The 15,179-nt window shown below is 46.5% G+C and overlaps 2 protein-coding genes across 3 annotated transcripts; both read left to right on the top strand.

Moving 5' to 3' along the window:
- Positions 1 to 271: 271 nt before the first annotated feature.
- Positions 272 to 3,868, top strand: CNPY4 (canopy FGF signaling regulator 4). 2 transcript variants are annotated; one of them, XM_036280565.1, is made up of 6 exons: positions 272 to 502; positions 2,362 to 2,488; positions 2,588 to 2,684; positions 2,908 to 3,030; positions 3,500 to 3,617; positions 3,710 to 3,868. In XM_036280565.1, the coding sequence occupies exons 1-6, from the start codon at positions 385 to 387 to the stop codon at positions 3,838 to 3,840; spliced, it is 714 nt and encodes a 237-aa protein (XP_036136458.1). In that variant the 5' UTR covers positions 272 to 384; the 3' UTR covers positions 3,841 to 3,868. The 2 variants fall into 2 exon arrangements, with proteins under 2 accessions (XP_036136458.1, XP_036136459.1); XM_036280566.1 differs by lacking the exon at positions 2,908 to 3,030.
- A 1,311-nt stretch (positions 3,869 to 5,179) lies between these two features.
- Positions 5,180 to 6,318, top strand: MBLAC1 (metallo-beta-lactamase domain containing 1). Its single transcript, XM_036280564.1, has one exon. It carries the CDS (start codon positions 5,235 to 5,237, stop codon positions 6,018 to 6,020), a length of 786 nt encoding a protein of 261 aa, XP_036136457.1. The 5' UTR covers positions 5,180 to 5,234; the 3' UTR covers positions 6,021 to 6,318.
- Positions 6,319 to 15,179: the final 8,861 nt, after the last annotated feature.

Below are 15,179 nucleotides of genomic sequence, written 5' to 3' on the forward strand. Positions count from 1 at the left end.
CCCTTCCCAGAAGCAGGTCCTGGCAGACAGGGAGCAAGTCCCTACCACTTCTCTGAGCCAGAATAAATCCTCTAGACTCACGACCTGAAGTGATATACAAACGCTGTTTCGATATCTACATATAAGGAGCAAACACTTCTGTTGTAATTACTTCTGTTTAGTCCTTCACTACCCAGCGGCCAGGACCTTCAAGAGGCGCCACAAAACCTAGGCGGGGAAGGCCGGAGAGCAGGTGACCCCACCCCCTTTTGGGTCGGCACTGCGCATGCGTCTCCTGTGCTAGGCTAGATTAAAGTTGCCGCCAAACCCCTCGGAATTAAAAGGGCCCGCTGTCTTCCAGAAGTTGGTTTGAAGGCAAACGTTGGTTGTGGACAGCACTTTGTCATGGGTCCTGTGCGGTTGGGAATGTTGCTTTTCATTTTGACTGCGTACATCCCAGCTTGGGCTGGGATGCCGAAGGAGGAGGACGATGACACAGAACGCTTGCCCAGCAAATGCGAAGGTATCTGAAGGGAGTAGCTCCTTTAGCATCCCTCTGCTCCACTTCCTTTGTTTGGGCCGGACCAAATGGGCCGTGATGGGTGGGTCACTCAACCTTCTTGAACACCTGAGGGAGGTTCTGGTGGAGTTCGGCGGAAATCGAATGGGATCAAGGGAGGGAACCTTTAGCGCTTCTCCGAAACTATGGCACTACAGTTCCCGTGAGACATCCACAGAGAGCCAGCTATTTCCCTAATGGTTTGTGGGAATTTTAATTCAGGGATTATGCGCAGGACCACCCACTCTACTTAGCATCTTCAGTGTGTGTGTGTTTTCCCCGTGCCACTATACCTAAATCTGGAGATCGTGTAGGAGTGGGGTGTGAGTCTCACCTTGTGGACATCTGCTCCACCTCGGCAGAGACACTCCCAAATTACAGGCCCCGCGCTCTCCTAAGGGGGTTTGGGGATGAGAAAATCGGCCCTTGAAGCTCATAAATGAGAGGAGGCTACACAACTGGGAGAGGTTCCCCATACATGTGAGGCTTTGCAAAGGGTGTGTACTGTATGGATTTTACAGCGAGCAGCATACTTTGTGGCTGCATTACATGCGTAGCCCAGCTGGGAGAGGGCACTTAAAGAGCTGGGCCATTGAGTGCTCTGGTTCCCTAGTTTGTCCCTTTCCTGTCTTTAATTTCTTCCCTGAATTTTTCTCTTAACCTGCATTTCAATATCACTGTTTCTCAAGACTTGGTCCTAATCTCGACTCTCCTTTCACTTGTGCCCCTACTCTGTCAGTTTTTCTAAACACAGACCCTATCTTATCAGTCCTTGCTTTAACACCTGTGCAGGCCTCCTGCCGTGATCAGAATACAGCCAACATTGTTTTTAGGTCAGAGCATGTCTTTTTGCTTTATGACCCCCCCCCCCCATCTTACATTTCCATAACCCAACTCCCATCCCCAAAGTGCCCATGATTAAGCCACACTGAACTTCTCAGCAGTCAGTGAGCCTTCTTTATCCTTTCACACCTGTTTATCCCATTGCCTGGAATAACCCTCTCCCTTCTGTATGTAGTTCTTCAAGATCCAGTTTAAATGTCACCTCCTTTGGAAGTCTTCTTTTCCTATCTGCCACCTCCCACTGTATTGTAAGCCCTTGGAGAGAGAGTACTTGTGTCTCCCAGGTCTTAGCGTAGTGCCTGGCAAGTTTTAGGCACTTTTTTTATTTGCCCCTATGTTTAGTTCACTTGGCACTTCTGTACAGGCCACTCCACTCCCTTTCTTGGGACCCATAAGGTGCTAGGTGCTGGAAAGACAGTGGTGGAACAGATGCAGTGCTCACCCTTAAGGAAATTCCGAGGCTAGCAGGAAGTCAATACAAAACCACTGTGAATGAATTTTGCATTTCCTAATGAGATTAAGTGTCTTGATTTTAATCTCTAGTGTAGGATCCATCACACCATACTGTCATCTTTTTTTCTGTCCCCAACTATACTGGCAATGTTTCATGGATAGGGATGGTGTGTGTTATTGCTCTCTATTGCTATTGTGCATCCAGAAGGAGCTCAATAAATAAATGCAGAACAAAAAAGACTTACACGGTGCTCACTATGTGCAGGCACTAATCTAAGGGCTTTACATGGATTGATTTGTTTAATCCTCACCACACCTCTATGAGGAGGTACTATTTCCATTTTAGAGATGAAGAAACCAAGACACAGTAGGTTTGCTACACAGCTACTAAGTGGCTGAGTCAGGACTGTAAACCAGGCTGGCTCCAGAGTCTCCACTTATAACCATCCTGCTCTGCTGCCTTTGCTCATCTGCAGAATGAGTTACTGGCATGTTTGTTTATCTCTCACGTCCCTTTGGATATCTAGTGTGTAAACTGCTGAGCCTGGAACTACAGGGAAAGCTGAGTCGCACTGGCCGATCTCGAGAGGTGCTGGAGCTGGGGCAGGTGTTGGACACCGGCAAGAGGAAGAGACACATCCCTTACAGCGTTTCGTGAGTCCTTCTTGGTGCTCTTCCACCTTTCAACCCCCCAAAGGAGCCCTGGGAGCTCATACAGTATATTGGGAGTCTTTGTTTCCCCTCTTCCCGCAGAGAGACAAGGCTAGAAGAGGCCTTGGAGAATTTATGTGAGCAGGTCCTGGATTACAGTGTTCATGCTGAGCGCAAGGGCTCACTGAGATACGCCAAGGTCAGACTCTTCCCCAGGGCAGGATCTCACTTCTCAGACATATATCCTCTGGGGCCCACCTTCTCCAGTCCTTGAGTGTCCCTTGCTCATCTTTAGGCTTCCTCATCTCACCCTCATGGAACTCACCCCTCAGACTCCAGTGGTTGACAAAGCTGATATGGTGGAAAGGGGAAGGAAGAAGTGGGGTAGTGGGCTGGGCTGATCTCAAATCCCGATCTCTCAGGGGCAGAGTCAGACCATGGCAACGCTGAAAAGCCTGGTGCAGAAGGGGGTGAAGGTGGATCTGGGGATCCCTCTGGAGCTGTGGGACGAGCCCAGTGTGGAGGTCACATTCCTCAAGAAACAGGTAGGATAGGATACAGCCCAGGGGAACTAGATCCTAGGGAGGTCTACCTCTGTGCAGGGAGAAAGGGACAGAGTGAGAACTGTCATTGATTGATATGTACCCAGGAGCATATCAAGAAGCAATAATGGAGTCTAATAATATGCATTGCCACTTACTGAGTACCTACTATATGCAAATTTGGGGCCACATACATTTCGGCTGCTGCCTCACTTTATCCTCACGACCTGATTACCATTTCCCATCTTACAGGCAAGGAGCTGAGACTCAGAGTTTAATAACCTACTCAGCAGAGTAGATGCTAGTAAACGTTTGTTGAATGAATGAGGATCACACATCTAGTAAGCCAAGTTTAACCTCCTGGCTACCTGCCTCTCCAAGATGGGGTGGGGAGGCAGGGAGTAAAGAGCAAAGAGGAAGGTTTCCAAAGCCTAGCAGAGCAGATACTCTTCTGACCCTTCCACTTGACCAGTGTGAGAAAATGCTGGAGGAGTTTGAAGAAGTCGTGGGAGACTGGTACTTCCACCATCAGGAGCAGCCCCTACAGCATTTTCTCTGTGAAGGTCATGTGCTCTCAGCTGCTGAAACTGGTAAGTGTGTGGGCTGGCCCCTTTCCTGCCAGGCCACAACATTCCCTACCCCCAGGACCAATATCTAACTGGTTTTCTATCACCCAACCTAGCGTGTCTACAGGAAACTTGGACTGGAAAGATCACAGATGGGCAAGAGAAGACAGAAGGGGAGGAGAAGGAAAAGGAAGAAGAAATGATTAACACACCAGGCCACCCCAAGCATGATCTGGAGGATCTTTGACCCTTGGTTTTGAGCCCCCGGGGAAGGGCAGGGGTCACGGAGAATAACGCTCTTAAGTCTGAGACCCTTGGTTTTGAGCCCCCCGGGGGAAGGGCAGGGGTCACAGAGAATAATACTCTGAAGTCTGAGCTCTCCCAGCCCCACAGCTTTTGAGGGGGAGGGGTGTGTGTGTGTGTGTGTGTGTGTGTGGTGTGGTGTGGTGTGCCCCACCCCCAGAGCTTGCAGTTGTTTTCTCCCATGTGATTTCAGGCAGGACCCTGATGGTACAGCATAGCTATGGGGAGGAAGGTGTGAGCAGTAGGTAGAGGCCCTCCCCCAACAGATGAGCTAGATGGGCCATCTAGCTCCTTAATTGAAGGTGTGTATGGAGCCGGTATTGAAGGCTTTCCTCTTTAAATATCTCTACTCCCAATCCGACCCAGAGCTCAGCAATGGCATAGGAGTTGTGGGCCTTGGGAAGGGCACTTTGCCTTTTCTAGACCCTCACTCGGAAGAAGCCAGAAGGGCATTCTCTACGACTTATATACACTGCTTGCATCCAGAAAGCTACATGCCAACAAACTGACCGAGGGGACACTGGATGGGGATGGGGTGATGTTGATAAGTTAGCTGGGGTAGAGACTTGGTCTACTTCATATTAATTTCATCGACGGCCCACCACATAATTCACAGGTGCCAAATTTTCTATATTATTAGTAACTTTGAGAAAAAAAGTATCAGCTGCGACCAAAGTTTTCAGCAACTGCTGTGCACACATTGTAGCTGGCTGATGTGGCAGCGCCCCGCCCAGAGAATAGAGCTGTTGGCCGCCGTCCTGTTAGAAACTAATGGTGCTTCGTATGTTGCAGCCCCAGAGGCTGGCAGGGATTCCTGGGATGAGGGCAGTATTTAGGCTAGGATCTGTGCAGACCCTGTCCGCGCATTCCGGAGAACGCGCCAGGATTAAAATTGCGTGGGCGGCGCTGCCTCGGCCGCCATATTTGTGTTTATGGGAGCTCGCAAAGGACAAAAATCCCTCGCGTTTTTCCGATTTCTGCTTTTTCCTCAGAATGACGCAAGGCTTAAGAGGTGTAAATCTCGGTCCGAGGTAGAGGGCGGCTTAGATTATAGTGAGGAAACTAAAAAGGACATCTCTGGGGGTGGGGGGGTGATGAGTGTGGACCTACCACGCGAGAGGAGCAAAGCGGGTACCGAAGACACTGAAGGACGCACGGCTTCAAGTGGAAGTAACGATTGGGCGATACCATCTTCAGAAGGGGGTTAAGGGCGATACCACCTTAAGAGTGCGAGGGGTGGCAAAGAACTGAGACTTGGAGGTGTCACTTAGTAGAGGCAGGGCGCGTGTGGGAACCCGAAGGTACGGGATAGTAACCCACAGCCCCACTTGCTCCGGCATGAGCAGTCGAGTGCGGACCGAGGCGCTGCGCGGGGAACCCCCTCTTAGGGTGCCTGGCGACCCCTACTCCGTGGTAGTTCTACTGCAGGGCTACGCGGAGTCCGAGGGGGTCGGCGACGCCGTGCGTGCGGACGGCTCTGTAACGCTTATCCTGCCCCGGGCCTGGGGCCAGGCCTCCAGCCACCGAGCACCCCTGCCCGAGGGCGGCGAGGCGAAGACCGCCCTGGAAGAAGCAGCTTGTGGCCCCATCCTCGTGGACACCGGAGGCCCCTGGGCTCGGGAGGTGCTCCTGGTAGCCCTGGCGGGGCAGGGCGTGGCCCCCGCTGACGTGACTCTGGTGGTGGGGACCCATGGACATTCGGATCATATCGGCAATCTGGGGCTGTTTCCAGGAGCGGCTCTGTTAGTCTCGCACGACTTCTGCCTTCCCGGGGGCCGCTACCTACCCCACGGGCTGGGTGAGGAGCGGCCCCTGCGGCTGGGGCCGGGACTCGAGGTGTGGGCCACGCCTGGCCATGGGGGCCAGCGGGACGTGAGCTTGGTGGTGGCGGGCACGGCCATGGGCACCGTAGTGGTGGCGGGCGATGTGTTTGAACGCGAAGGGGACGAGGACTCGTGGCAGGCCCTCAGTGAAGACACGGTGGCTCAGGAGCGGAGCCGGAAGAGGGTTCTGGGCACTGCCGACGTGGTTGTGCCTGGTCATGGAGCCCCCTTCAGGGTTTTCAGAGAAGCCTGGAATCCAGAGACAGAGGTCGGAAACAAGGATCCCATTATGCACCAATAAGCCCCTGGAGAGACTGGGGTCCTGTTAGGGAAGCCTCCCCCCAGCCAAGGCACTGACGTCTAGAATCGGAGAAGACCCGGTCAGCTGGAGTCAGAGGAGTCAGGGTGGTCACTTCCAGCCTTTCCAGGAGGCTGGTTTTCCAGTGAGGACAGAGTGCTTGTGCCAGTGCTGTGACCAATATCACTATTTCTGTAACCAAACTAGGACCAAGGACTGGATCAGCTGTATGCCACTTCTGGGGGCTTCATGAATAAAATAGGAGAATGTTCTTGGGAGAGTTGTCCCAAATAAAAATAAGTTGCACAGAAAACCTCATACTGTCTTAATGTACGTGTGAAGCATTAATAATGACAGTCATGCAAATGTAATAAACAACAACAGCTTTGGCCAACTGCTTATTTCTCATGGGATGCAGGTTGCTGAGAGAAGGTGCAGGATATAGAAGTAACAACATAGTCATCTGACTTTAATTTATCCTGTGAATACTTATTAAACTCCTGCTATGTCTCAAGCACTGCTCTAGGTCACTGGGATACGACAGTGAGCAAGTTAGACCAACTTCCTGTACCTCATAGATATTACATTTTATTTAGACAGACAAGTAAACAAAAATAATAGTAGTAAACCAAATAATTACAGGTTGTGGTTAGTAATATGAGAAAAAAAACAGGCTGAGAAGGCGATAGATTGCTAAGATGGGAGAATGGTCAGGGAAAGCCTCTCAGGAGATGATGTTTGATCAGAGAACTGAATGAGAAAGCTGGTCATATGAGGATCTGGTATTCTAGGCACTGGAACAGCAGATATAAAGGCCCTGAGGTAGGACAGCTTGGCATGAAGTTGCATAGTTAGGCAGGGCCATTATGCAGGGCCTTGTGGAACATGGTAAAGAATTTGGAATTTTTACTGAGATTGAAGGCTTTGGCTTTTGAGCAGGCCAATGACCTGGTCTCATTTATGTTGTAAGATAATTACACTTGTTCTTAATGGAGATGGGGTTGGAATGGAGCAAAAACTGAATTAGCTGTGGTTAGGAAGCTATTGCAGTCTTCCAGGTGAGAGAATTTGATGGCACCGGGCCCATATCCCAGAAGTCCTATTATAGCTGTGATCCTTTTTGTAATTGTCCCAGTCCCCATGCCCTCTATCTGCACAGCTCTAGGAATGGCAGAGCCCTTAGGTGTGGCGGATGAAGAAGAGGAAGTTCACCTTGTGGATGATGAGCCTCCCTGGATGGATGCTGTTGGGCAAGGCCAGGCTGGAAGTCATTTCCCAGGCATTCATAAAGGCCACACACAGGTCAGCAAAGGCAGCTCAGAGGAGCTGGTTCACCTGGAAAACTAGTGGTGTTGAGCAGCTTGATGACCACGAGAATGCAACCACAACTGCTCAAATCCCTATCAGTCAGATAAAGATGGACACAGGGAAGGTGATAAAGTAGACTCCCAGCACTACCATGGAGTGCAGGGAGGCCACTGGTGTGCAAAGGGTGTGCAGAAACCAGCTGTGGGCCTGCCAGGGCAGCAGTATGCCCTGAATGGTCTTTATATCCACAGGGGCCCTGTCTGATATGTGGGTTGTAGGTAGATCCAATGGCTTCAGGACAAGAGAGAAGTCAGGGGTTATTTAAAGCTATGCATTCCTATCTTGTACAAACATAAATTCCAGTCCTGACCTACTTTCCAGGACATAGGTATTGTGCTCATTACTCAGGCCTGGTCATTCAGGGGCAGCACATCTCTTTGCCCACACTGACTGTCTTCAGGATGGACAGATCACCTAAACTAGTTCAGTCTTGGTAATCTTAGGGGTTTTGCTAGAGCTGGTGGAAAAGGGTCTAGTTTTTTCCTGCGAGACTGACATGGGAGGATGGATCATCCTACCACTTGTCCAGACAGCCCACTGCTGCTGGGGCCACTAAATGGTGACTGAGAATGAAGCTAAACAGTAGAGACAGATGTGAGCAGTTAAGAGAAACAGATCTGATGAAAAGTTTGAGTGCTGAAAGTAAGATTCACCTCCTCATTAGTCACCTGGGCTCCTTTCCTGCCTAAGGTGCTTTGACCGTGTTTTCAGTTGCTCAAAGCAAGAGGAGTTCTGAATGGACACAAACACTTATGGAAATGATCCGTTAGAGGCAGTGAGAATGGTGTGGAGAGAGGGTTGATGACAGGGAAAGCAGTGCTGAAGATATTAGGAGGTTGGGCCCAGAGTGTACTATTAGAAGTCACTTTCAAATTTGCTTTTTGTGAAAACTCTTAGGAAAACTTGACCTATATGATTAGATTCCTCTACTCATAAACATTTAATGGATGCACATTGCCTGCAGAATAACCCAAACATTCTCTCCTGATCCTTTTCAAGTTAAAGTCTGCTCCAGTTTGTCTGGACTGCCTGCTTCCTTCCAGACAATACCGCAACCCCTATTTTTCCCCTGTATGCCTTTGATTCTGAGCTCTCCCTGCTGTCTTTTCCCTCTTTTCTACCATCCAGGCTCAGCTCAGCCCATCTACAGAAACCTTCCCTGATTTTTTCATCCATACTTTAAACTCTTGTAATGCAGTCTCTACATTATTCACATAGCAATAGGTAATACCTGGTGTTGGTCATTTATTCTGGAAATTTCCTCTTGCCATGGTTCCCCTTGAGAGCAAAAACTGTGCAAGATACTTCTCTGAATTCTCCAGAGCTCAGTATTTTGTCTATGAATGCCATGGAATAAGTACATTCTATTTTTCTAATCTACCTGGGTGTGTTACCTGTTTCCCAGCTCTGACTCCTTGTCCAGGATTTAGGTGTCTGTCCCTTCTCATAGGTGTTGAGCAGCTTGATGACCACGAGCTTGATGAAACTTTCCAGCATCCTGTCTACTTATGAAAACAAAGAGGTGTCTCTCAAAGCCCTCCTTATTCACCTCTTTCTTCATGAGGCTCCAGGTGTCCTGCTGTCTTCTGTCATGACCACTCATGGCAGTGTCACGCAGATACTCCCATCACTGCCATAGGATGGAGTCCCTCCTCATGTGGAGGACATGGCCAGCTAGACAGCCCAAGGTGCTATCAACAGTGCAGAAGGAACAGCTGGAGTGGCACAGCAAGTACTTAATATCTCCATGGTAGAAGCCAGAGAGTTTGGGGGCCAGAAGTCCAGGGTTGTATGGGGGTCAAAGGACCAGGTTTATAGGGAAAAAGAATATAATAGGCTAACTAGTAAAAACGCTAACATTTTTTGTCTTTACTGTGTGCCATGTGCGTATATGATAACCATCCTCTTAAAATAGATGGAGAAATTAAGTGAAGTGAGTTGGTAAATGTCAGAGCAAGCATGTGAATGAATTCCAGATTCCAGTGCCCATCCCTTAACTACTTAGGGAGAGGCTAATCCCAGTTATGGACATAACCCTGTAAGTCACCTAGTCTCTACTTCAAACCATCCCAGATACACTCACTCTAGCTGCTCCTTGGCTGACATCTGGCTCTGGATCAGAGAAAGGCCCTGAAGGAGAGCTTTGTTGGTCACATTGCTGGAGAGACAAATGTCTGTGATAAGAATGAAGACATGCTGAGCGCTAAAAGCTAGAGTTTAGGTAGGAGACTATTCATAATTTTAACTGTCTATTTTTAAAAAGCATCCCACATGGCTATCATAGATACATGTTTATAATATAGTGTAATTAACATAAAGATTGAAAGGAAGGTAGAAACCAGGTAGAAGGTGAAGATAATTTTATCAGGAACTTGAAAATTTTATCAGAATACTTCCTGAAACTGAACACTGCATTTTGGCTCTAAACTTCCTAGCAACACACACACAATGGGTTTTGTCTTTTACCTTTTGTAGTAATAGAAACATAAAAACTTGTTTGGAGAGAAATTTTTTCTTGAGTTTACATTCTAAAAAGATCAAGAAGTGGATGAAAACTCAGACAAAGCATATGACTGGAAACAACCAGACAGTTATGACTATACTTTAAAAATTACCTAAAGAATGAGTAAATTAGCTTTTATTGTCCAACAAACCACCCCAAAGACTAGTGGCTTAAAACCACAAACAAGGGTAATTTCTTACAATTCTGTGATTCATCTGAACTGCCTTGGCTGGAGCTGACTGATCCAGGATGGCCTCATCACCCTTTGGGGTGCCTCAGCTGGAATTGGTGGGACGCTGGGACTCTCTTTACATGGTTTCTCAATCTCCAATTGTGAGCTAGGACTTGTGCACATGGTGGCAGAGGGATTCCCAGTGCTAGGGCAGAAGCTGCACAGCCACTTGCACTTGAGGTCTAGGTTCAGAAATTGCACAATATCACTTACATCACCTTCAAAGCAAGTCATAAGGCCAGTCCAGTCCAGATTCAGGCATGAGGAAATAGTCTTCCACCTCTTTTTTTTTTTTATAGAAAGGGAGAAGGGGAGAGAGATAGAAACATTGATGAGAGAGAAACATTGCCTGGCTGCTTCCTGCACACCTCATACTGAGCACAGCCCACAACCTGGGCATGTGCTCTGACTGGAAATCAAACCAGCAACATTTGAGCCACACCGGCCGGGCATCCCCTCCACCTCTTGATAGAAGAATCTGCAAAGAATTTGTGGCTTTTTTTTTTTTTTTTTGTATTCTACTACAATGGGTGTGCACATGAATTGGTGATGCTAAAAGTTCACCATTTTCAATGTTTGGTTAAGTCCTTTTATACTTTCTACCATTCCCAAAGCTGCTGCTAATCACACCACACCATTCCCTCCTCTCTCCCACAAGGGGGCAGCACTTATTCACAGAGAAAGCAAAGACTGTTCTTCAATTTTCAAGACACCTTACTTACTTGAAAACTCCAGCATCTGCACCCAGATCCACTTCCAGAAGAGGAGCAGTCCCTTGCCCACCCCTACCAGACATTTTCTTTATATTCTTGCTGATTCCTTTTCATAACTTCCCATTCACTGTCTCATTCAGTCTGGCTCCCACTCTAACCACTCCACTAAAATGGCTCTGGGTGACATTGCTCATGAATGTCAAAAGTGACAAAGGATACTTCGTGCTCATTTTCTTGACCACCAAGAAGCACTTGACATTCCTTCTAGAAACTTTCATCTACATCCTCTCCCTTAGATTCCTTGGCCACACACTGCTCTGTTTTCCACTTAATGCCTACTTCCTTCACAGTCCCTTTTGAGGGCTCTTCTTTCCATGCACCTTAATAGTCTAAACAAAAAAACTTGTCAAATATTCATTGGTCATGAGAATATTTTAAAACTAAAAGGTACACCCTGTCCAGTGTGGCTCCGTTGGTTGTGTGTTCTCCTGTGCACTGAAAGTTCTCCAGTTTGATTTCCAGTCAGGGCACATACCTAGGTTGTGGATTTGGTCCCAGTCAAAGTGTTTATGGGAGGCAACTGATTGATGTTTCTCTCTCTCTCCCCCTCTCCCTTCCTCCCTCACTCCCTTCCTCTCTTTAAAATCAATTAAAATTTGTAAAGATACATTGTCATTACTTTGAAGTCTCCTTATGTTTTTCTCTAATCCCATCCCTTCAGAGGCAACCACTATCTTGAATGGAATGTTTAACATTCCCTTGAAATTTTTTTGTAGTCGTACCACATTTGCATTTCTACACAAGGATTGTTTTTATGTTTTCAAACTATATAAATAAATCATATTGTAAATATTCTTCTACAACTTGCTTTTTTTCATCCAATATTATGATCCTGAGATTTATTCATTTATTGTTGGTAGCTGTAATTCATTTTTACATGTGTAGTAATTGATTATAATGTTGGGAAAATTGAATATCCACATACAAAAGAATGAAATTGGACTCTTACCTTAAACCATACACAAATTAATTCAAAATGAATTAAAGACTTAAAAACCATAAAACTCCTAGAAGAAAACATAGGGACAAAGCTCCTTGACATTGATCTTGGTCATGATTTTTTGGATATGACACCAAAAACAAAGGCAAAAAGAGCAAACATAAATAAGTGGGACTACATCAAACCAAAAAGTTTCTACACAGCAAAGGAAACAAAACGAAGAGATTATGTGTGAAATGGCAGAAAGCACTTGCAAACCATATATTCAAAAAGCATTTAATATTCAAAAAATATAAGAAACTCATACAATTCAAAAGCAGAAAAAAAAACAAAAAGCCATGAAAATAGGGAAGAGACTGACAAACCTCAGAGGGAAGGGGAGTTGGGGTGGGGCGGGAAGAGATAAACCAAAGAACTGATATGCATATATGCATAAGCAGTGAACACAGACAACATTGCGGTGAAGTCAGCGGGTGGGGTAGGGGTGAGGGGGTGGGAGCAGGGAGGAGGGTAAAAAAAGGAGGGACATTTGTAATACTTTCAACAATAAAGATAAATTTAAAAAAAGTCAATTTAAAAATTGGCAAAGATCGTGAGGAGACATTTTTCCAAAGAAGGCATACAAATTGCTAATGAATATATGAAAAGATGGTAACATCACTAATAATCAGGGAAACATAAATCAAAACCACAATGAGATATCACTTCACACCTGCTAGGATGGCTATTATAAAAAAAGACAAGAGTGCCCTGGCCGGTTTGGCTCAGCGGTTAGAGCGTTGGCCTGCGGTCCGGAGAGACCCGGGTTCGGTTCCCGCTAAGGGCATGTACCTCGGTTGCAGTTTGTCCCCAGCCCTGGTTGGTCGTGCGGGTGGCAGCCACTCGATGTGTCCCTTTCACATCGATGTTTCTCTCTCTCTCTCCCTCCTGCTCTATCTGAACAAAGAATGAAAAAGTGTCCTCGGGTGAGGATAAAAATAAAAATAAAAATAAATAAAAAAATAAAATAAAAAAAAAGACAAGAGTGCCCTGGCCAGTTTGGCTCAGCGGTTAGAGCATCAGCCTGCGGACCAGAGAGTCCCTGGTTTGGTTCCCGCTAAGGGCATGTACCTCGGTTGCAGTTTGTCCCTGCTCTTGTGGGTGGCAACCAGTCAATGTGTCTCTCTCGCATCAATGTTTCTCTCTCTTCCCCCCTCTCTGGCTCCTGTTCTATCTGAAGATAAATGCAAAAAATGTCCTCGGGTGAGGATAAAAAAATAAATAAAAAAGACAAGAGCTAACAGGTGCTGGCAAAGGTGTGGAGAAAAGAGAACCTCCCTGCATCGTTAGTGGGAAAGTATGGAGGTTCCTCAAAAAATAAAAATAGAATTACCATACGATTCAATAATCCCACTTCTGAGTATTTGGGTCTATTTTTGTCTTGCCTGTATTTGAATTTCTTTCTTCCATTACTTTATCTATTATCTATTATATGCTAGTATCGCGTCACTTTAATTATTGTAACTTAATAATTATGTGCTAACGGTCATCCAGTGCCTACGCTGTGCCAGGTCTGTTCTAAATGTTTATGTTTAATTGTCATGACAGCCCCTGGGGTCATTACTATTATTATCCCCATTTTACTGATGAGTGGGTTGAGGCACAGAGTAATAGTACCATTGTTTCAGAGTTGACCCAGCCAGGATGGACTGTAGGCAGTTCAGATTCTATGCTCCTCACCTTTGTGCCTTAATATCTAAGAGGGCAAAGTTCTCATTGCAAATTTTCTTTACAGTAATTTCAAATCAATTTTGGAGGGTGTTGCGGTACAAATAACTAATGCCTCTAGGCCGGTCCTCTGTTTGACCATAAATACGTACATCCAAATTTCTGATGGACATCTTTACTCAAATGCCACACAAGTTTATCAAATATAACATATCCCAAACTGGAGGAATCATTTTTCTCCCCCAAACATGATATTTGACCTTCTATGTTTCCTAATTCACTTGGAGGTTTTGTCACAGCTTTATTCACCCAAGTTGTAAACATGAGACTTCTGGCTCCCTCACATCTACATCAATCCAACCCTCAAGTCTTATTGGTTTCCTCTTAACCTTTTCCAGAATCTGGCTCTCTCTTTCCACTCAAACTGCCACTGCATTAGACTGAGCCAAGCCTGGCCTATGTCCGGGACCCCCACTGCAGACTGATCTATCTGAAAAATGAAGTGAGGTTGCCACCTGGCTGCTTCACATTGCCTCTAGGATCCAAGGCTCTTGGGTGTGATTTACAAGATCCTCTTCTCCCATCTCCTGCCTCCTCCATAGCATTGAGCTACTCACAGCTCTCAGAATGGTTTCCTCCTCCTGGAAGAACAGTGACTTTTACCCCACCATTGTCACTTACCTGGCTAATTCTTTTTTATTCTTGGAGACTTTTTACAGGTGTCACTTCCTCTTGGAAGTCCTCCTTGATTACCCCCTCCTTCATCCCAACTATCATAGCTCTTTCCAAATGAAGCAACTGCCCCCATCCCCTCTCCTCCCACACTGAATTCCAGGAAAGCAGGGTCTCTGTGTTATTTACTTTTGTACAAGTCAGGGTCTGGAAAATGGGCACCCCACCAATGCTTGCTGAGCTGAGCCAACTTCCTGTTCCTTTTCCTCTCTCCTTAATTTTTCAGGGAAGATTCTCCCTTCTCCATGAACAAAAAGATGTGGACTGATGAAAAATTATTAAGTCAAGAGAGAAGAACTGGAAAATGATCAGACTTGTGGAGAGGGGCTGGTTTAGAGCTGTGGTTTTTAAACTTGATCACTCCCAGACAGCACTTGAAGAGACCGTTAACAATGAAAACTCCCTGCCATGGCTGGTTTTCTCAGTGGTTAGAGCATCAGCTCAAGGACCAAGGGGTTATGAGTTTGATTCCTGGTCAAGGGCACATAGCCGAGTTGCAGGTTCAATCCCCAGCCCTGGTTGGGGTCGTGTGGGAGGCAACCAATTCATGTCTCTTTCTGTCTCTCTCTCCTCCCCCAATCTCCCTTACACTCTATCTAAAAATCAATGGAAAAACATCCTTGGGTGAAGATTAACAACAACAAAAAACAAAACAAAACAAAAAAATAATGAAGATTCCCCAGTCCAGACCTCATTCCAGCAGGGATCTGCAGTCATTACAATGCAGGTGTTTCTAAGAAACACCCAGATGGGAAACCTGGGGAGAGGGCAGGGTCCTGGAACATTCATCTTTGCTTCTCTTCCACATGAGTTAGACCATCAGTCCTAAAATTGCGATTTTGAGCACAGTGCTGGACACTGCCATGCCCACCACAGCTTCCATACCCAAGAGCCAAAACCCCGAGTT

This window comes from Molossus molossus, unplaced genomic scaffold, assembly GCF_014108415.1.
Source record: "Molossus molossus isolate mMolMol1 unplaced genomic scaffold, mMolMol1.p scaffold_m16_p_3, whole genome shotgun sequence".
NCBI classification, from domain to species: Eukaryota; Metazoa; Chordata; class Mammalia; order Chiroptera; family Molossidae; genus Molossus; species Molossus molossus.